The sequence below is a fragment of the Diaphorina citri genome, unplaced genomic scaffold (genome assembly GCF_000475195.1).
Source record: "Diaphorina citri unplaced genomic scaffold, Diaci psyllid genome assembly version 1.1 scaffold423, whole genome shotgun sequence".
In the NCBI taxonomy this organism is placed as follows: Eukaryota; Metazoa; Arthropoda; class Insecta; order Hemiptera; family Psyllidae; genus Diaphorina; species Diaphorina citri.
The window spans coordinates 58782-80517 of record NW_007377858.1 but is presented as its reverse complement, the minus strand read 5'-3'; the positions used below and the strand labels follow the sequence as shown (position 1 = coordinate 80517).

Sequence of the window (21736 nt, the reverse complement as noted above, 5' to 3'; positions counted from 1 at the left end):
TTTAGGTTTTTATTAAGTTTCTAACTGTATTGTCTGCTAGGTTTTTGTTCAATTTTTATACAAAATGTACTCTTCTCATAAATAAAATTTTATATAAATATACAGAAAAATACGACTTAAAGTAATTTGTTATTTTTATTTATTTGAATTTTCCTATGTAGCTTTTTTTTAATGAGGGTTGATAGAGGGAACTGTAACTGCTATGGTCTTATCGTCCCGAAATCGAAGAGAGAAGGAAGACAGGATAGGAAAAAGCCAGCCGTTCCGAGAACGAACATTATCCCATCAGGATAAAATCCGCCCCGGGCGGGAATCGAACCCGCGGCCTAGCGCTTACAAGGCAGACGCGCTACCAACTAAGCTAACTAGGCTGGCTAATACGACTTAAAAGGTATTTGTTTTTTGTTTTTTTTTTTTTTTTCTATTTGTACCGACCTTGGCCAAATGTCAGTCCATAGCAATCACTCTAGGGCTGATTGAGAGGTTGACGACAAACCATGACCCCGTCTGAACACAGGAAAAGAATAAGATTAACACAGGAGGTCTTATCGTCCCGAAATCTAAGAGAGAAGATCTTTAATGGTTTTTCTTGCTAATGCTCGGGCTTTCTTGAATTCGATTTTGTTGTCAATGGTTGGTACTCTTCTGGCTTTCCGAAGCCATTTTCTCCTTGATTTAATGACCTGTTTCACCTCGTCATCCCACCACGGGACTGGGAGTTTGTTTGCTGGAATTTTCTTGAGGGGAATAGATTCCTTGGCGGCATCAATAATATTGGCGTTGATGGCGGATAGTATTTCGTCAATGTTGGGTTGTATGCTAGTGTCGAGGTAAGTATCGATAAAACTGAAGTCAATTTTAGACCTAAATTTTATCCAATCTGCCTTGGCGTAGTTCCATATAGATTGGGTGGACGGACTCGCACTGACATTGGGAATAGGGTGATCATGAGTTAGGAGAATAGGAAAATGATCGGAAAAACACAAATCGTCCGTAACATGCCATTTGATATCAGGGTAGATGGAGGCCGAGCAAAATGAAAGGTCGATCGCAGATTCAGAAATGAAATGTCATCGGGCCCGGCGGCTTTTGACGTACAAGTAGCTAAGGCGTTGGACATTTCAGCATAGGTGAGAGGACTGTTATAGTCTTGGGTGAAACTAAAGTCAAAATCAATCGGAGTGGCTTCATAGGATAACTTGTAGTTTAGGAACTGAGCAGAATAGTTTTCATTTGATGAAACGGAGGAAAATTGTTGAGCCAGTGAGCTGGCGATCGAGGGGGTGTCGTAAAAAATTTGAGTTGGATCCGAGGGGTCTTGTAAAGCAGTGATATGCCTCGGGGTGTACTTGCCACGAAGTTTATTCATCTTATGAAACATCTCACCCGATGTGGTAGAATGGTCAATGGAAGCTACGAATTGGTTCCAACTACTTGATCTTTTTTCTTTAATGGTTTTTCTTGCTAATGCTCGGGCTTTCTTGAATTCGATTTTGTTGTCAATGGTTGGTACTCTTCTGGCTTTCCGTAGCCATTTTCTCCTTGATTTAATGGCCTGTTTCACCTCATCATCCCACCACGGGACTGGGAGTTTATTTGCTGGAATTTTTTTGACAGGAATGGATTCCTTGGCGGCATCAATGATATTTGTGTTGATAGCTGATAGCAGTTCGTCAATATTGGGTTGTACGTTAGTGTTGAGATAGGTATCTATAAAACTAAAGTCTATTTTAGACTTAAATTTTAACCAATCTGCTTTGGCGTAATTCCAAATAGATGGGGTTGACGGGTTGGCACTGACATTGGGAATAGGGTGATCATGAGTTAGGAGAATAGGAAAATGATCGGAAAAACACAAATCGTCCGTGACATGCCATTTGATATCGGGGTAGATGGAGACCGAGCAGAATGTAAGGTCGATCGCAGATTCGGAACAGTACGAGAGATTAAAGTGAGTGGCATCACCAGTGTTAAGGAGGCTCAAGTCACTGTGGTTAAGTATGAACCGCTCAACTTCTTTGCCCTCGTTCGAACGTGAAGTACTGCCCCACAGAGGATTGTGGGCGTTAAAATCGCCCAGAATTATAAAAGGGCTTGAGAGTTGGTTCTTGATTGCAGTAAGATCGTGCTCCGAATAAGGTACGGACTGAGCTGTGTTTGGAGTGTAAATATTACAAATGGAGATTGGTTGGGTAAAGTTTGGGAGCTTTACTTGGGCGGCGACACATTGGAGATTAGCGTTTATTTGTAACTGTTTAGAGAAACAGGAATCATGAACAAAAATGCAAACGCCGCCGCAAGCTATTCTCCCTCCGGTATAATCCTGCCTGTAAAATCATCTTAAATTGAAAACTAAGTTAAATTTTGTCGAGTTAAAATTAAAACGTGAAACTCATTTCGCTTGAGGGGGGGTAAATTGTCCGTGATTTCAGATTTTTCATTTTTATTATCTAAGTACTCGTACCTACCTACTATAATCTTCAATGTTGTCCGTATTTATTAGATATCTATTTATTTATTTTTTCAAGAGGTTTGTTGCAAAACAAACTGTAACTGGACAGGATAGGAGGAAGCCAGCCGTGCCGAGAACGAACGTCATCTGTGTAGGATAAAATCATCTTGAATTCAAAACTAAGTGAAATTTTGTCGAGTTAAAATTAAAACGTGAAACCCATTTCGCCCAATGAAAAATTACTCCAAGTTCTTCAAATAAGTTTGAAGCATGTAAAAATTTGACTGCACAGTTATGTAGGAAATAGGTATACTCTATCATCTTTACCGTTTCCTCCCGTGTGGTCTCGTGGATAAGTCTGAGTGATGTGTTACAAATTGGTTCGAATCCATCTGAGTTCATAACTCTGAAACGTGACTTGCAACCGGTTGCCCTCTGTCTCGTGCCCGCACGTACTGACAGCCATAGCTTGTTACAAATTGGTTCGAATCCATCTGAGTTCATAACTCTGAAACGTGACTTGCAACCGGTTGCCCTCTGTCTCGTGCCCGCACGTACCTACTGACAGCCATAGCTACCAAATACTTCATCATAACCAAATACTTCATCATGCTCATTTAGATTTGGTTTTTGGTTTACCAACCTGCGCCGGTAAAACCGCTGCTTCTGGTTAATAAGCTCAGGTCCAAGAGGTTCACCCTGCGGACCCTCTTCAAACCTTCATGTGTCTTAATTTAGGCTGACTTCATAGGTATTATTAGGTGCTAGAAGTTCATGACTGCCTTGTACATCGTTTACAGTAACCTTCAGGTCTAACGGGAGATGTATGTTGAAATGGACTTTGGGCTTCTGCGCCAACCCAAGTGCTTTCGAAGTGTTCAAAAATAAGGTCAAACTGAAATTGTAAAACTGGTCCTAACGTATCGTACCAAATAGATATTTCTCACATTAGTTTATCTATTTATCAATTGTCCAACGTGGTATGCTTTTCAGCTAAATATGAGCTATTCAGTGTTTTGTCTTTGAATTGGCAGTAGAGGCATTCCTAAAATTTCACGATTGGAGATATCTGCCTCTTGGAAGCCCTTAACTGGTCCTAACGTATCGTACCAAATAGATATTTCTCACATTAGTTTATCTATTTATCAATTGTCCAACGTGGTATGCTTTTCAGCTATTCAGTGTTTTGTCTTTGAATTGGCAGTAGAGGCATTCCTAAAATTTCACGATTGGAGATATCTGCCTCCTGGAAGCCCTTGCAATAAATTTAATTTGAAGGAACTACACCTTTATTTTGACTTGGATATCAAACTCCAGATCCTATATCCTCAATCCTCATCCACGCCAACCACTAAACCAGTGAGTTACCTCAAGTACTCAAGAGACTGCGAGCACTCAAGCACCTAATGGGATCCTATTTATTTCTCTATAAACACATATCCAGCTTCTAATATCTATTTAGACTTTAATGAAGTACCTGGAACCAAGTGCACAAGACCTCTAGTCTACCAGACTGGCTTGAGACACGTGCATTAGATCATTTACTATTAAAACATGGTGACTGAGGATGGTTTTGAGACCAGCATCTTCAAACCTGTGCCATCTCTATCGTCGAGGGTTCGATTCCCGCCTGGGGCGGATTTTATCCTAAACAGATGAGGTTCGTTCTCGGAACGGCTAGCTTTCTCCTATTTTGTCTCTCTTGCAATAAATTTAATTTGAAGGAACTACACCTTTATTTTGACTTGGATATCAAACTCCAGATCCTATATCCTCAATCCTCATCCACGCTAACCACTAAACCAGTGAGTTACCTCAAGTACTCAAGAGACTGCGAGCACTCAAGCACCTAATGGGATCCTATTTGTTTCTCTCTAAACACATATCCAGCTTCTAATATCTATTTAGACTTTAATGAAGTACCTGGAACCAAGTGCACAAGACCTCTAGTCTACCAGACTGGCTTGAGACACGTGCATTAGATCATTTACTATTAAAACATGGTGACTGAGGATGGTTTTGAGACCAGCATCTTCAAACCTGTGCCATCTCTATCGTCGAGGGTTCGATTCCCGCCTGTGGGGCGGATTTTATCCTAAACAGATGAGGTTCGTTCTCGGAACGACTAGCTTTCTCCTATCTTGATTTACTATTAAAACATGGTGACTGAGGATGGTTTTGAGACCAGCATCTTCAAACCTGTGCCATCTCTATCGTCGAGGGTTCGATTCCTAAACAGATGAGGTTCGTTCTCGGAACGGCTAGCTTTCTCCTATCTTGTCTCTCTTCTCTCTTCGCTTTCAAAACGATAAAACCTTGGCAGTTACAGCTCCTTTTATCAAACATCTTTTTTTTTTCTTTTTTTTTGCCCCGATTCGTTCTCGGAACGGCTAGCTTTCTCCTATCTTGTCTCTCTTCTCTCTTCGCTTTCAAAACGATAAAACCTTGGCAGTTACAGCTCCCTCTATCAAACATCTTTTTAGTCCGTCCTTCCTCTATTATTACTAATAATAAAAGGTATAGTGGACGGACTATTGTATTCGCTTCGGTGTCTGTCTGTCCGTCTGTCTGTCCCCAAAGAAGGACTTATCCAAACCTAGTCGACCTGGGACGGACTATTGTATTCGCTTCGGTGTCGTCTGTCTGTCTGTGCCCATAGAAGGACTTATCCAAACCTGGTCGACCTACATATCAAATTAAAGGTCTTTTTACCAGGATCACGAAAATGGTGGTGCAAATTTTGTCCAGAAAACAATAAAGCCAAAAAACTAAAAAAACTAGTTTTTGGGGGATTTTTTTTTCTTTTTTTACCCCGTACTCCTTTTTGATTTCTACAGTTCACTGAACCACTTGTAAAAATACTATTAGAGTTCGGCACGTACCATCAAGTACATTAAAGTGTAGGTACATTAAACCTCTCATGTCTCATTTACAACTAAACTCCTCATTAGAATTCTACTCTCATTGCGACAAGCTAATGAAAAGTTAACGACGGTAAAGTGTAAGCGATACCTCTACTACAGAATAACAGAATGTACGGGTTATGATCCCACCAGATTGGTATCTAATCTTGTACCCTAGAGATTAGACGAGTGTGATAGGTAAGGTGTTAATAACATATTTTGTTTATTATTTTTACTTACTATGCTTTTTTTTATCTCAATTTCAAATCAGCACACTTGTTCCATTAAAACTACGAGATGACAGAATATTAGTGGAAATGTCTAATTCTCCATTCAAAGTTGTGTCCATGCCAGCCTAGTTAGCTTAGAGAGTAGCGCGCCAGTCTTGTAAGCGCTAGGTCGCGGGTTTGATTTCCGCCCTAAACAGATACATATCCTGTCTTCCTTCTGGCTTTTTCCTATCCTGTCTTCCTTCTGGCTTTTTCCTATCCTGTCTTCCTTCTGGCTTTTTCCTATCCTGTCTTCCTTCTGGCTTTTTCCTATCCTGTCTTCCTTCTGGCTTTTTCCTATCCTGTCTTCCTTCTGGCTTTTTCCTATCCTGTCTTCCTTCTGGCTTTTTCCTATCCTGTCTTCCTTCTGGCTTTTTCCTATCCTGTCTTCCTTCTGGCTTTTTCCTATCCTGTCTTCCTTCTGGCTTTTTCCTATCCTGTCTTCCTTCTGGCTTTTTCCTATCCTGTCTTCCTTCTGGCTTTTTCCTATCCTGTCTTCCTTCTGGCTTTTTCCTATCCTGTCTTCCTTCTGGCTTTTATTTTGAGATCAGACAGAGAATAAATGTTAGATCCTAGTTATATCCTCCAAATATCCTGTGAAGTGCGAAAATAATGTCACCCTGGAAAAGTTTAATGTAGCGTAACATAAAATATTGGCCGGATTTTGTGTAAATAATGTTAGGACATCAAATATCCGGTTAGGGAGATTTGATTCTCACACTTGGAACTTTAAACTGTTGATCCAATGGGGGTCACGGTTGATACCCATTTACCCATGTTTAACGGATTTTGATTCTGAAATTATAGCTCAAGTTGTATCCCCAAACTTCTGTAGGAATTAACTTGTTGAACCTAAAATCCCAGGAGTTCCTTGACATCTGAAATACATGAGCAGGCTTTGCATATAATGCTTAATTTATGTAAAGTACCTTCTTGATTTGAGAGCCAAGGCGACAAAGAATGAGTAAAATCGGACTAACCTTTTCTAATCTTTCGTCGCTAATCATTAACCTGGTTAGTGTTTAACAAGTTAACCACGAACACGTTAATCTCACCTCTGCTTGCTTGTGTAGAAAATTAAACTGTTATTATGGCCAGGCAACCTCAGTGGTTAGCACGGTGGACTTTGGATCTGGAGGTTGGTGGTTCAAGTACAAGTCAAATAACAAAATTTAGTGTTCCTCTTAAAGGAGGAACAACAATTGTAAGAAGCCTACTCGTAGTTCATTTGGGAGGTAACGCGCCTGCCTTCTAAGCGCTAGGACGCGGGTTCTCTTCCTGAGAGAACTCCATCCTAAACCGATGAATTCCGTTCTCGGAACGTCTAGTTTTCTCCTATCCTGTCCTTTTTTGTGCTCACCAGGGATCGAACCCTAGAACTCCCAGTAAGAGAGGTGCTATAACTACAGAGGATATGGATTATAAAGTGCATGTGGCGATCACTGATCGATTTAGTGCGCACTAAACAGTATGCATCTATTTATACAGTGTAGATTAGGTGTGTGTTAAAAAAACGGGTCTATCAGCATTAAGGTAGGTTTAGACGAAGCGAGTCTACTCGCGCACCAAAACTCGTTTCCTCCTCGCACATCAAAACTCATCCTCGCGCCACTGTTTACACGAAACGCGTTTCCTCGCTTGGAAGGGTGAGCCAGGCAGTTCGTGCGAGTCCAGAGGTAGGGATAGGCAAGGGAACTCGCCCGGCAATATATGACACGGTCACACGAAGCGAGGAATTACTGCGAGTTTCCTTTGATGCGTGATTAAAAACCGACTGGCGATGGCTCGCTGCGAGTGCTGCTCGGGGTGAGGAAACTCGGGGGATTTTACCCATCTACACGACGCGAGGGAGCGGAAGCGAGGTAAATGCGCGAGTAGACTCGCTTCGTCTAAACCTACCTTTACAGACGGACATACAGATAGACAGGAATTTTTCTAATGTGATTTTAAGGATCCTTGATGTATCAGGAGTCAGGAGTAAAGGTGTTTGGACAAAACATAGTCGACCGTAGATCGATATCGATTGACGAGGTGAATCTATGTTATCGAAGCAGTGTGGACGTGTCAATCGAGAGCCGGGCGACTATATGTGGACACACATTAAGAATAACTAAAATTTCACCGTTCTTAGCAATGTACAGACAATTATACAACAGATTTATTTTTTCTCAAGTGGCGCAGTCGATTGTACCACCCTGTTTTCAATCAATATGCATCTCAGAAGTTGCATATTAATAGACTGGACTTGCGTTCCTAGTGCGAGAGGCAATGTTTGCATATTACGTACGACTAATGAATACCAATAATTGTTATGGTGCATAATTCATTCGACTTTATTGATTCTATCATGCTTGTCCGATTAGGAATCTATTGGATGTAGAACACACTCTGATGTGTCCAGCTAGTAGATAAAAAATGATAATTCAAGTTTCAAGTGTGTTACAAACGAGGGACAGAAGACGAAAATAAGAGTTTTTAGTGAAACAGCTAAAGTTTCCGATTTCCATAGAAAAGTGTAAGGAAATCCTCACTGTTGTCTGTTTAAAGATTAGACCTTGTGTATTGATATTGCATAATATTGTATACTGTAATAGTAAATGTCTTCTTCAATAACACCCCTTGTTCTGTTTGTGTGTCCACAGAGCGGAGAATTCGACGCCTATCTATGTAAGCAAGACTTCGAGCGGTTACAACGTCTGGAGGAGGAGGTAGCCGCATCCGAAGCTGTAGAACAAGAGAACAAACCTCGTCTCCGTCTACACAGTCACGTGACCTCCTCAGATAATAGCAGTAATCATATAGACGAGCTGTTTGAGAACCCTCAGCTTCATATGAGGAATTACCCTCGCAATGAAGACGAACTCAAGCCTCCCCTGTGGGAAGACATTGCCTCCAGTATACAGAAACTGGATCCTGACAATGCTGAAATGTTTGGTACCGTCCATGCCAACATCAGCGTGCCTCAAATCAAACTAGAAGTCCCTGACGAGCTAGACAGCAACGAACCCTTGCTAGACCCCCTCCTCGCGTCTCCCAAACAGAAGTTACCTCCCCTCCAGCAGTCATCCCATGGAGGCCTCAGCTGCCACAGCAACAACTCTGTCTATCCTTGGTACGTGTATCCTAACAGTGCAAACCTGACGAGCAGTAGTCAACATCCCGGCCCCGGGCGACGGAAACCGCCCCCACCCTATCCCAATATACCGTCCGGGGCTCCAGCACCTCGTGCAGTACCCAAGTATAATCGACGCAATAATCCAGAGCTCGAGAAGCGACGGATCCACCATTGTGACTATGTTGGTAAGTATTGTACAATCCTAATTGAATGTCTTTGGATAATAGTGAGCAGATCCCAATATACCGTCCGGGGCTCCAGCACCTCGTGCAGTACCCAAGTATAATCGACGCAATAATCCAGAGCTCGAGAAGCGACGGATTCACCATTGTGACTATGTTGGTAAGTATTGTACAATCCTAATTGAATGTCTTTGGATAATAGTGAGCATTAACTGAACAGAACCTAAGAGAAATTCGTTCTATGAAAAACTCGTGGTACTGGTAATACTGATAGCAGAAAACAAGGAACTTCGACGATAAAAAACCCAAAACTGCCAATAATTGTTATGGTGCATAATTCATTCGACTTTATTGATTCTATCATGCTTGTCCGATTAGGAATCTATTGGATGTAGAACACACTCTGATGTGTCCAGCTAGTAGATAAAAAATGATAATTCAAGTTTCAAGTGTGTTACAAACGAGGGACAAAAGACGAAAATGAGAGTTTTTAATGAAACAGCTAAAGTTTCCAATTTCCATAGAAGAGTGTAAGGAAATCCTCACTGTTGTCTGTTTAAAGATTAGACCTTGTGTATTGATATTGCATAATATTGTATACTGTAATAGTAAATGTCTTCTTCAATAACACCCCTTGTTCTGTTTGTGTGTCCACAGAGCGGAGAATTCGACGCCTATCTATGTAAGCAAGACTTCGAGCGGTTACAACGTCTGGAGGAGGAGGTAGCCGCATCCGAAGCTGTAGAACAAGAGAACAAACCTCGTCTCCGTCTACACAGTCACGTGACCTCCTCAGATAATAGCAGTAATCATATAGACGAGCTGTTTGAGAACCCTCAGCTTCATATGAGGAATTACCCTCGCAATGAAGACGAACTCAAGCCTCCCCTGTGGGAAGACATTGCCTCCAGTATACAGAAACTGGATCCTGACAATGCTGAGATGTTTGGTACAGTCCATGCCAACATCAGCGTGCCTCAAATCAAACTAGAAGTCCCTGACGAGCTAGACAGCAACGAACCCTTGCTAGACCCCCTCCTCGCGTCTCCCAAACAGAAGTTACCTCCCCTCCAGCAGTCATCCCATGGAGGCCTCAGCTGCCACAGCAACAACTCTGTCTATCCTTGGTACGTGTATCCTAACAGTGCAAACCTGACGAGCAGTAGTCAACATCCCGGCCCCGGGCGACGGAAACCGCCCCCACCCTATCCCAATATACCGTCCGGGGCTCCAGCACCTCGTGCAGTACCCAAGTATAATCGACGCAATAATCCAGAGCTCGAGAAGCGACGGATCCACCATTGTGACTATGTTGGTAAGTATTGTACAATCCTAATTGAATGTCTTTGGATAATAGTGAGCAGTAACTAAACAGAACCTAAGAGAAATTCGTTCTATGAAAAACTCGTGGTACTGGGAATACTGATAGCAGAAAACAAGGAACTTTGACGATAAAAAACCCAAAACTTTCAACCGGTATGGGGCGGGGCGTTAACACTTTAATGAACCTGATCCCAAACACTTTCTAAAAATACTTTATTGATCACGAAGACAAAGAACTTCTACCCTTGCCTTGAAAAGAATAAATTGGAGCAAGAATTCGCGAAAGAATAAAAATTTGACAATTTTTTGATCTCCGTTTATAGTCCTGTTACAAAATATTGGAGTGCAAAAATAGAAATAACCAGAAAATACCATAAGTTTCTCGTATAACAACAAACTCGTTTATAGTCCTGTTACAAAATATTGGAGTGCAAAAATAGAAATAACCAGAAAATACCATAAGTTTCTCGTATAACAACAAACTGTAGGTACGTGTCTATTACTTATTACTATACATAGTTAAAAGTCCAGTCGACTTCTTATGTCAGAATGTGATATTCCCAAATCATTTCCAATTTCCACTCACTCTCACTCACTCACTACTAACCAGCACTAGTTGCTTCTTTAACATTTGCACTTTGCAAAGTCCCGTGGGCGGCGCTCTTGAACGCAAGAGATACTTATCATCTAGAACACAGAGTACAGAACACATAGAACCTACCTGATGCAGAACATATAGAACCTACCTGATGACATTTGCACTTTGCAAAGTCCCGTGGGCGGCGCTCTTGAACGCAAGAGATACTTATCATCTAGAACCCAGAGTACAGAACACATAGAAGTATAGAACCTACCTGATGCAGAACATATAGAACCTACCTGATGCTGATGAGAACCCATTGCATGCTGTAAAACCTGTAGCACGCGTCTTCAGACGTCGTGACTCACACTTTGGTCTTCTACTTCTTGTGAGTCTGAGAGACTAGGAGGCAAGGTCCATGTAGACTTTATGCCCAGGATCCGAGATCCGATGAATACCGTTGAACCTTTGACACGTTTGGCAACGTAGCCTACTTTTTAGATGAATCCTTGCTGCCATATTCAAATGGATGAACCATAGTTATATCCTCCAAATATCCTGTGAAGTGCGAAAATAATGTCACCCTGGAAAAGTTTAATGTAGCGTAACATAAAATATTGACCGGATTTTATGTAAATAATGTTAGGACAAATACCTATCCGGTTGTTAGGGAGATTTGATTCTCACACTTGGAACTTTAAACTGTTGATCCAATGGGGGTCACGGTTGATGTCCATCTCCATTTAGCATTTACCCATGTTTATGTTTAACGGATTTTGATTCTGAAATTATAGCTCAAGTTGGCGGATTTTGTGTAAATAATGTTAGGACATCAAATATCCGGTTAGGGAGATTTGATTCTCACACTTGGAACTTTAAACTGTTGATCCAACGGGGTCACGGTTGATACCCATTTACCCATGTTTAACGGATTTTGATTCTAAAATTATAGCTCAAGTTGTATCCCCAAACTTCTGTAGGAATTAACTTGTTGAACCTAAAATCCCAGGAGCAAAGTTCCTTGACATCTGAAGAGTTCCTCAAATGTGTTGATTATTTTAGTTTAATTTCATCAAAATCCGATAAACCGGAGAAAACACACAGATTTGCAGATAGGGAAAAACTAAATCTCACATCGTCAAGTTAAAACTTGGAATTTATCTCTTTCGTTCAATAATAGGTATGCACTCAAAACATCTGAAAAGTTCCTCAAATGTGTTGATTATTTTAGTTTAATTTCATCAAAATCCGATAAACCGGAGAAAAACACACAGATTTGCAGATAGGGAAATAAATTAAATCTCACATCGTCAAGTTAAAACTTGGAATTTATTTCTTTCGTTCAATAATAGGTACCTATGCACTCAAAGAGACCCTAACGTGCTCCTCATTTGTAAGCGTCAACTGTAATAAATGAAGATATCCCTCCTCTTACTCTTTGAACCAAATAAGAGATAATCGTGTACTTTTAACCAGATAACAGATAAGCGGGACAAAATATTCTTCCCGTTTACGACCTGGGTCCGCTTCTAATTAAAAACTGTAGCAATCTGATGATAGTGATGCAATATGATATTCATTTCATGAGAATTAGCATGAGCGGAATGTTCTTTATCTTAGAGACTGTATGAAGTTGTTTCATTGATGTTTCAACACGTTCACTGACATGGTAAAGTACTTTGAAGTATCCGTCTGTTTCACAGTAATTTTCGAAGGGTTTGCAGTTTTGTTTCTCATGTGATAGAGGGAACTGTACTGTGAAGTTGTTTCATTGATGTTTCAACACGTTCACTGACATGGTAAAGTACTTTGAAGTATCCGTCTGTTTCACAGTAATTTTCGAAGGCTTTGCAGTTTTGTTTCTCATGTGATAGAGGGAACTGTACTACTAAGGTCTTATCTTCCCGAAAGCGAAGAGAGAATGAAGACAGGATAGGAAAAAGCCAGCCGTTCCGAGAACGAACCTTATGTATTTTAGGATAAAATCCGCCCCAGGTGGGAATCAAACCCGTGACTTTGCCCTTACAAGGCGGACGGGCTTCCCTCCAAGCTAACTAGGCTGGCAAACTTCATTCTCCATCTGTGTTTCCAACCACTACGGGAGCAGGCGTGTTGAACAATTAGTCAAGTATGATGAGAGGCGTTATTTGATACCTTATGAACACATCCTATCAAGTTATTCTAACTTTACAAACATCCGACATATCATGGTCAGGGGGAACATAAAGCTTAACACTCTGGTGACTGAGGGCCAATACTGTGCAAGATCTGGATGATAATTACCAAGTTAAGTGTGTTACATGAGCAGGCTTTGCATATAATGCTTAATTTATGTAAAGTACCTTCTTGATTTGAGAGCCAAGGCGACAAAGAATGAGTAAAATCAGACTAACCTTTTCTAATCTTTCGTCGCTAATCATTAACCTGGTTAGTGTTTAACAAGTTAACCACGAACACGTTAAACTCACCTCTGCTTGCTTGTGTAGAAAATTAAACTGTTATTACGGCCAGGCAACCTCAGTGCTTAGTGTTTAACAAGTTAACCACGAACACGTTAAACTCACCTCTGCTTGGCTTGTGTAGAAAATTAAACTGTTATTATGGCCAGGCAATCTCAGTGGTTAGCACGGTGGACTTTGGATCTGGAGGTTGGTGGTTCAAGTACAAGTCAAAGAACAAAAATTAGTGTTTAACAAGTTAACCACGAACACGTTAAACTCACCTCTGCTTGGCTTGTGTAGAAAATTAAACTGTTATTATGGCCAGGCAACCTCAGTGGTAAGCACGGTGGACTTTGGATCTGGAGGTTGGTGGTTTAAGTACAAGTCAAAGAACAAAATTTAGTGTTCCTCTTAAAGGGGGAACAACAATTGTAAGAAGCCTACTCGTAGTTCGTTTGGGAGGTAACGCGCCTGCCTTCTAAGCGCTAGGACGCGGGTTCTGTTCCTGAGAGAACTCCATCCTAAACCGATGAATTCCGTTCTCGGAACGTCTGGTTTTCTCCTATCGTGCTCACCAGGGATCGAACCCTAGAACTCCCAGTAAGAGAGGTGCTATAACTACAGAGGATATGGATTATAAAGTGCATGTGGCGATCACTGATCGATTTAGTGCGCACTAAACAGTATGCATTTATTTATACAGTGTAGATTAGGTGTGTGTTAAAAACGGGTCTATCAGCATAACAGACGGACATACAGATAGACAGGAATTTTTCTAAGATTTTAAGAATCCTTGATGTATCAGGAGTCAGGAGTAAAGGTGTTTGGATAAAACATAGTCGACCGTAGATCGATATCGATTGACGAGGTGAATCTATGTTATCGAAGCAGTGTGGACGTGTCGATCGAGAGCCGGGCGACTATATGTGGACACACATTAAGAATAACTAAAATTTCACCGTTTTTAGCAATGTACAGACAAATATACAATAGATTTATTTTTTCTCAAGTGGCGCAGTCGATTGTACCACCCTGTTTTCAATCAATATGCATTATGCATCTCAGAAGTTGCATATTAATAGACTGGACTTGCGTTCCTAGTGCGAGAGGCAATGTTTGCATATTACGTACATATGTTATCGAAGCAGTGTGGACGTGTCAATCGAGAGCCGGGCGACTATATGTGGACACACATTAAGAATAACTAAAATTTCACCGTTCTTAGCAATGTACAGACAATTATACAACAGATTTATTTTTTCTCAAGTGGCGCAGTCGATTGTACCACCCTGTTTTCAATCAATATGCATCTCAGAAGTTGCATATTAATAGACTGGACTTGCGTTCCTAGTGCGAGAGGCAATGTTTACATATTACGTACGACTAATGAATACCAATAATTGTTATGGTGCATAATTCATTCGACTTTATTGATTCTATCATGCTTGTCCGATTAGGAATCTATTGGATGTAGAACACACACTGATGTGTCCGGCTGGTAGATAACAAATGATAATTCAAGTTTCAAGTGTGTTACAAACGAGGGACAGAAGACGAAAATAAGAGTTTTTAGTGAAACAGCTAAAGTTTCCGATTTCCATAGAAAAGTGTAAGGAAATCCTCACTGTTGTCTGTTTAAAGATTAAACCTTGTGTATTGATATTGCATACTATATACTGTAATAGTAAATGTCTTCTTCAATAACACCCCTTGTTCTGTTTGTGTGTCCACAGAGCGGAGAATTCGACGCCTATCTATGTAAGCAAGACTTCGAGCGGTTACAACGTCTGGAGGAGGAGGTAGCCGCATCCGAAGCTGTAGAACAAGAGAACAAACCTCGTCTCCGTCTACACAGTCACGTGACCTCCTCAGATAATAGCAGTAATCATATAGACGAGCTGTTTGAGAACCCTCAGCTTCATATGAGGAATTACCCTCGTTATCTATTTATCAATTGTCCAACGTGGTATGCTTTTCAGCTATTCAGTGTTTTGTCTTTGAATTGGCAGTAGAGGCATTCCTAAAATTTCACGATTGGAGATATCTGCCTCCTGGAAGCCCTTGCAATAAATTTAATTTGAAGGAACTACACCTTTATTTTGACTTGGATATCAAACTCCAGATCCTATATCCTCAATCCTCATCCACGCTAACCACTAAACCAGTGAGTTACCTCAAGTACTCAAGAGACTGCGAGCACTCAAGCACCTAATGGGATCCTATTTGTTTCTCTCTAAACACATATCCAGCTTCTAATATCTATTTAGACTTTAATGAAGTACCTGGAACCAAGTGCACAAGACCTCTAGTCTACCAGACTGGCTTGAGACACGTGCATTAGATCATTTACTATTAAAACATGGTGACTGAGGATGGTTTTGAGACCAGCATCTTCAAACCTGTGCCATCTCTATCGTCGAGGGTTCGATTCCTAAACAGATGAGGTTCGTTCTCGGAACGGCTAGCTTTCTCCTATCTTGTCTCTCTTCTCTCTTCGCTTTCAAAACGATAAAACCTTGGCAGTTACAGCTCCTTTTATCAAACATCTTTTTTTTTTCTTTTTTTTTTGCCCCGAACTCCTTTTTGATTTCTACCGTTCACTGAACCACTTGTAAAAATACTATTAGAGTTCGGCACGTACCATCAAGTACATTAAAGTGTACATTAAACCTCTCATGTCTCATTTACAACTAAACTCCTCATTAGAATTCTACTCTCATTGCGACAAGCTAATGAAAAGTTAACGACGGTAAAGTGTAAGCAATACCTCTACTACAGAATAACAGAATGCACGGGTTATGATCCCACCAGATTGGTATCTAATCTTGTACCCTAGAGATTAGACGAGTGTGATAGGTAAGGTGTTAATAACATATTTTGTTTATTATTTTTACTTACTATGCTTTTTTTTATCTCAATTTCAAATCAGCACACTTGTTCCATTAAAACTACGAGATGACAGAATATTAGTGGAAATGTCTAATTCTCCATTCAAAGTTGTGTCCATGCCAGCCTAGTTAGCTTGGAGATGGAGAGTAGCGCGTCAGTCTTGTAAGCGCTATGTCGCGGGTTTGATTTCCGCCCTAAACAGATACATATCCTGTCTTCCTTCTGGCTTTTTCCTATCCTGTCTTCCCTCTGGCTTTTTCCTATCCTGTCTTCCTTCTGGCTTTTTCCTATCCTGTCTTCCTTCTGGCTTTTTCCTATCCTGTCTTCCTTCTGGCTTTTTCCTATCCTGTCTTCCTGCTCTCTTCGCTTTCGTTGAACCCTGAAATCGCTCTTTAACATTTGCACTTTGCAAAGTCCCGTGGGCGGCGCTCTTGAACGCAAGAGATACTTATCATCTAGAACCCAGAGTACAGAACACAGTCATAGAACCTACCTGATGCAGAACATATAGAACCTACCTGATGATGATGAGAACCCATTGCATGCTGTAAAACCTGTAGCACGCGTCTTCAGACGTCGTGACTCACACTTTGGTCTTCTCCTTCTTGTGAGTCTGAGAGACTAGGATGCAAGGTCCATGTAGACTTTATGCCCAGGATCCGAGATCCGATGAATAATTTAAAAAACCAACTCTCAAACGCTCAACACGGTGATTTCCCTAAGGACCCGTTTACACGGTCTGACGAGTTTGCGTTACCTGTTGCCTGTAGAGCACACGCAGGCTGCGTTTTGCCAAAATCAACAAAGATGAGCTCAAGATCGGAATGGATCGAGGAGAAGAACTAAACTGCTGTTGCCAACCAATCGTCAGATTGTAACCTAAGAGAGGAGCAATAGGGAAACTATGTTCTTCGGAGAGAAGGGAATCACAAAAATGAACCCTCACTTCATGTTCCCGTACATTATTCTATTCGAGTTACTAGTTATTGGGTCTTGAAGTTTCCTAACCTTTAGGTGATCCCAAACACTTTCTAAAAATACTTTATTGATCACGAAGACAAAGAACTTCTACCCTTGCCTTGAAAAGAATAAATTGGAGCAAGTATTCGCGAAAGAATAAAAATTTGACAATTTTTTGATCTCCGTTTAATAGTCCTGTTACAAAATATTGGAGTGCAAAAATAGAAATAACCAGAAAATACCATAAGTTTCTCGTATAACAACAAACTGTACGTGTCTGTTACTTATTACTATACATAGTTAAAAGTCCAGTCGACTTCTTATGTCAGAACGTGATATTCCCAAATCATTTCCAATTTCCACTCACTCTCACTCACTCACTAATAACCAGCACTAGTTGCTTCTTTAACATTTGCACTTTGCAAAGTCCCGTGGGCGGCGCTCTTGAACGCAAGAGATACTTATCATCTAGAACCCAGAGTACAGAACACAGTCATAGAACCTACCTGATGCAGAACATATAGAACCTACCTGATGCTGATGAGAACCCATTGCATGCTGTAAAACCTGTAGCACGCGTCTTCAGACGTCGTGACTCACACTTTGGTCTTCTACTTCTTGTGAGTCTGAGAGACTAGGAGGCAAGGTCCATGTAGACTTTATGCCCAGGATCCGAGATCCGATGAATAATTCAAAAAACCAACAGAACTCTCAAACGCTCAACACGGTGATTTCCCTAAGGACCCGTTTACACGGTCTGACGGGTTTACGTTACCTGTTGCCTGTAGGGCACACGCAGTCTGCGTTTTGCCAAAATCAACAAAGATAGGCTCAAGATCGGAATGGATCGAGGAGAAGAACTAAACTGCTGTTGCCAACCAATCGCCAGATTCACCAGATTGTAACCTAAGAGAGGAGCAATAGGAAAACTATGTTCTTTGGAGAGAAGGGAATCACAAAAATGAACCCTCACTTAATGTTCCCGTACATTATTCTATTCGAGTTACTAGTTATTGGGTCTTGAAGTTTCCTAACCTTTAGGCAAATAAGGTGTATTCTTCTTTTGGTAAACTATCAGAAACGGAACCGATTCCGATGGCGCATGGCATACAGACTTGGATTTCATATGGTTTAGTACAGGTTATTTCAGTTTCCAAAAGGGAACCGGTTTCGTTTCTGAAAGTTTCCCGAAAGGAAAATGTATCTTTACTAACTTCTCAATGGTTGATCATATTTTGGTTTGTTTTCGGATTTCAGGTTGTGATAAAGTTTACACTAAGAGTTCTCACCTAAAAGCACACCAAAGGATACATACAGGTAAGAATTCATAAATACAAATAAATAAATAATAGTTTTATGTTAATTTATTCTATTTTGTGTAAATTCAGTTGTGTCCGCTAGAAGAGATCATCATCATCATCATCATCATCATCATCATGTAGCGTCATCGTGGTCGATGGTTGCTAGACGTCTTGTAACTGTTGTTCTAAAAAGTTCTCGGTTCATTGCCAGCTCCTTGCAATCTTCATAGCTTCTCACTCCTAACTCCTAACCATTCTTTCACATCGTCCAGCCACATTCTTCTTGGTCGTCCTCTTGCTCTTGGTCCTTCAACATCTCCTTCTATGATATCCAATAGTAGCTGTCCACAAGAGATGCGGGTCCTAATTCCAAACCAGTGGGTACACCTAGAGACATTGTTTTAAATAAGAGTAGCTGTGAGGAACTATACATCTAGGAATAAATGGGAGTTTGGAACTGTTATGAGGAAGCTGGGAAAACTACATTATGAGGTCAAGTTAGATGATGGGCGCGTTTGGAAACGTCATATTGATCAAATTAGAGAGGTATGAGATAATACGGCACGGGAACAAAATTATAATTATCCTGTTATTCATGTCTCTTCTGCACCAGACACTTAACCTCATCATTATGACATAACCTTACCAGGACCTAGTCACTTACCAAGTACATCAGGACCTAGTCACTCATCTAGCCCAACACATTCTACTGACTCAACATTCGAGCCAACTGATACCACTCTGAACTCGAGTGTATTTTCCGACCCTAGTCCTACTCCTACTTCTGAAGTTAGGCCGACCTCAGCTGACTCTCAAACTCAGGATCCAGTACCTATCCCGGAACCTCGGAGGTCCACTAGAGATAGAAGACCACCTAATTGGTTCTCTGCTAGTGATTGGTGGTTCCTTATCTTCGACAAGGGGAAGTTTTATGAGTGTTTACTTTCGATTAATTAGAATTGGTAAGAATTAATTACTCAATTCATAATTATGTTCATTTCGAATAAACTCCATATGTGTATAATTACAATAGTCCGCTAGAAGAGATGAGACGAGAAATGACGGCACCTTGTCCCACGAATGGGTCCACTAGAGATAGAAGACCACCTAATTGGTTCTCTGCTAGTGATTGGTGGTGACTTATCTTCGACCAGGGGAAGTTTTATGAGTGTTTACTTTCGATTAATTAGAATTGGTAAGAATTAATTACTCAATTCATATGTTCATTTCGAATAAACTCCATATGTGTATAATTACAATAGTCCGCTAGAAAAGATGAGACGAGAAATGACGGCACCTTGTCCCACGAGTCAAGACAAATTTCATGTCTCGTCACTGTCGTCCATCACAATAATGTGCAATTTAATTTCATTTATGTCAGACCAATAACCTTTGATTTGAAAAGCTTTTGGCAAGGAACCATTACTGAACCAATGAAAACGCTTGAAATCAGTTCGGGAGTTCTGGATCACTTGACAGCTCTCTACATTTCTTATCAAATAGGTAATTATTTTCTTTAAAAGGAACATCCTTTCACCAAATTCATCATAATATCTTTGTAAGTCCGAACTCCTACAATGGTGTATCTACACTACAAATCTATTGTCTACAATGGTTTGTCTAAGATATTCTCTTAATCTGGTGTCTACAATATTTTCTACAAATCTATTGTTTTATGGAATACCAATTTGGAACGGAAGTTATCCTAGTATGAGTCCAACCCAAACACATCTTGAAACCACCCAGAGTGTTAATCCAATCTTTGTAAGTCCGAACTCCTACAATGGTGTATCTACACTACAAATCTATTGTCTACAATGGTTTGTCTAAGATATTCTCTTAATCTGATGTCTACAATATTGTCTACAAATCTATTGTTTTATGGAATACCAATTTGGAACGGAAGTTATCCTAGTATGAGTCGGACCCAAACACATCTTGAAACCACCCAGAGTGTTAAACCAGATCATCGTATTATATTTAAACTGACCACGTGTGCAAACAATACTGAGGAGATTATAAAATTGGATGAAGAAGTGATTCAGAACCTTAGAGACTGGGCTTCAAATCCCTATAGGAACTTGAAAAAATGGACCAGAATCATTGAAAATTAACCAAAAGTGTCATCAAATTCAAAGAAAATCATTGTTTAACAATTTTAACATTGAAATCGGTCAAATTAGTGGATGTGACACAACTTATATCATCTATATTTTAGTTACCTAACTATTGGATTTCCACTTATTTTTTATTTTTAAATTCACAACCTACTATTAAGTTATCTTGTAATACAAACTGTAGCTAGACAGCCCTAAAGGATGGGTTAGGCTTCTACTACAAACTATATACCATTGATGTCAATGAAATTTACATTGTACGTTCCAAATCTGTAAATTGGAAGACTCCATCAATCCCCAGAACCGATGTCAATTAACCAGTACACCCAGTAAATCACCTTCACGTATTGTATCATCAGGTCGTGCTCAGCAAATTACACAGTCATTTGTTTGCACAAAGAATTCCTAAGGATGGACATGTTTGATTGTAATTGGCTAATGAATGTGTTTTACTCATGAGCAGGTGATGGGGATTAGGGAATGTACATTTTGTCTTTATCTTAAATGAATCTTTAGGATTCTTAGGCCGCGTTGTAATTGGATGAGACTAGATAGGAGTGTTATTAAGGAGCGCGGTAGCGCTCCGCCCCGCCAAGTCAAGAAAGTTTGACCGCGTTATTTATATTCTGAGAATACAGATAGAGTACGTAGTCATACCAAACTGCTTACACATACGGCCTCTTTCCTGCTTTCCAATGGTCGATAGGACCGCTATATCCCTTACGATTAACGCCTTCTCCTGTCCATTATAAGATATGAACATCTTATCCAGTCTTATTCAAATGAAGGGCGGTCTTAGGTTTAAGATAATAATCAGGATCCTTGATATTATTATTCCAAGGAACGTTACGTGTTTTATACTTGTATCAAGAGCAGGATAAATTGACCCCAAACTCAATTCTAACAAGGGTACGGAACAAGGGTAGGATAAATTGACCCCAAACCCAATTTTAACAAGGGTACACAACAAGGGCAGGATAAATTGACCCCAAAAACCCAATTATAACAAGGGTACAGAACAAGGGCAGGATAAATTGACCCCAAATTCACTTCTAACAAGGGTACAGAACAAGGGCAGGATAAATTGACCCCGAATCTAATTCTAACAAGGGTACAGAACAAGGATCGGTACCAAAATTGTCTCTATCCGGTCTAAATGTGTAAGACAATCAAATCCGTTGGAAATCCAAATCTCTCTCAGTGG

The 21736-nt window shown here is 40.4% G+C and overlaps 2 protein-coding genes across 2 annotated transcripts in view; one reads left to right on the top strand and one right to left on the bottom strand.

The window, feature by feature from the left end:
• Window positions 1–447: 447 nt before the first annotated feature.
• Window positions 448–2956, bottom strand: LOC113467177. The gene is made up of 4 exons (XM_026823215.1): window positions 2780–2956; window positions 1029–2251; window positions 684–924; window positions 448–507 (listed from the first exon to the last, which is right to left on the bottom strand). The coding sequence occupies exons 1-4, from the start codon at window positions 2954–2956 to the stop codon at window positions 448–450; spliced, it is 1701 nt and encodes a 566-aa protein (XP_026679016.1).
• A 4627-nt stretch (window positions 2957–7583) lies between these two features.
• The window catches only part of LOC113467176 (zinc finger and SCAN domain-containing protein 12-like), a 67302-nt gene continuing 53149 nt past the window's right edge, over window positions 7584–21736 (top strand). Inside the window, exons 1-5 of the mRNA XM_026823214.1 lie at window positions 7584–7607; window positions 8267–8924; window positions 8974–9077; window positions 9579–10236; window positions 18372–18431. Coding sequence (XP_026679015.1) covers window positions 7584–7607; window positions 8267–8924; window positions 8974–9077; window positions 9579–10236; window positions 18372–18431 — 1504 coding nt within the window. The remainder of the gene's footprint in view (window positions 7608–8266; window positions 8925–8973; window positions 9078–9578; window positions 10237–18371; window positions 18432–21736) is intronic.

What these genes read in the sequence shown, in the direction of transcription:
- LOC113467177 (XM_026823215.1), bottom strand. Translation starts at nt 2,956, where the DNA reads ATGAACTCAGATGGATTCGAACCAATTTGTAACAAGCTATGGCTGTCA. An exon ending in AGACCACACGGGAGGAAACG is followed by an intron (nt 2,252 to 2,779) that starts GTAAAGATGATA and finishes TTCTCTAAACAG; the next exon opens with TTACAAATAAACGCTAATCT. An exon ending in TCGACCTTTCATTTTGCTCG is followed by an intron (nt 925 to 1,028) that starts GCCTCCATCTAC and finishes TCCCAATGTCAG; the next exon opens with TGCGAGTCCGTCCACCCAAT.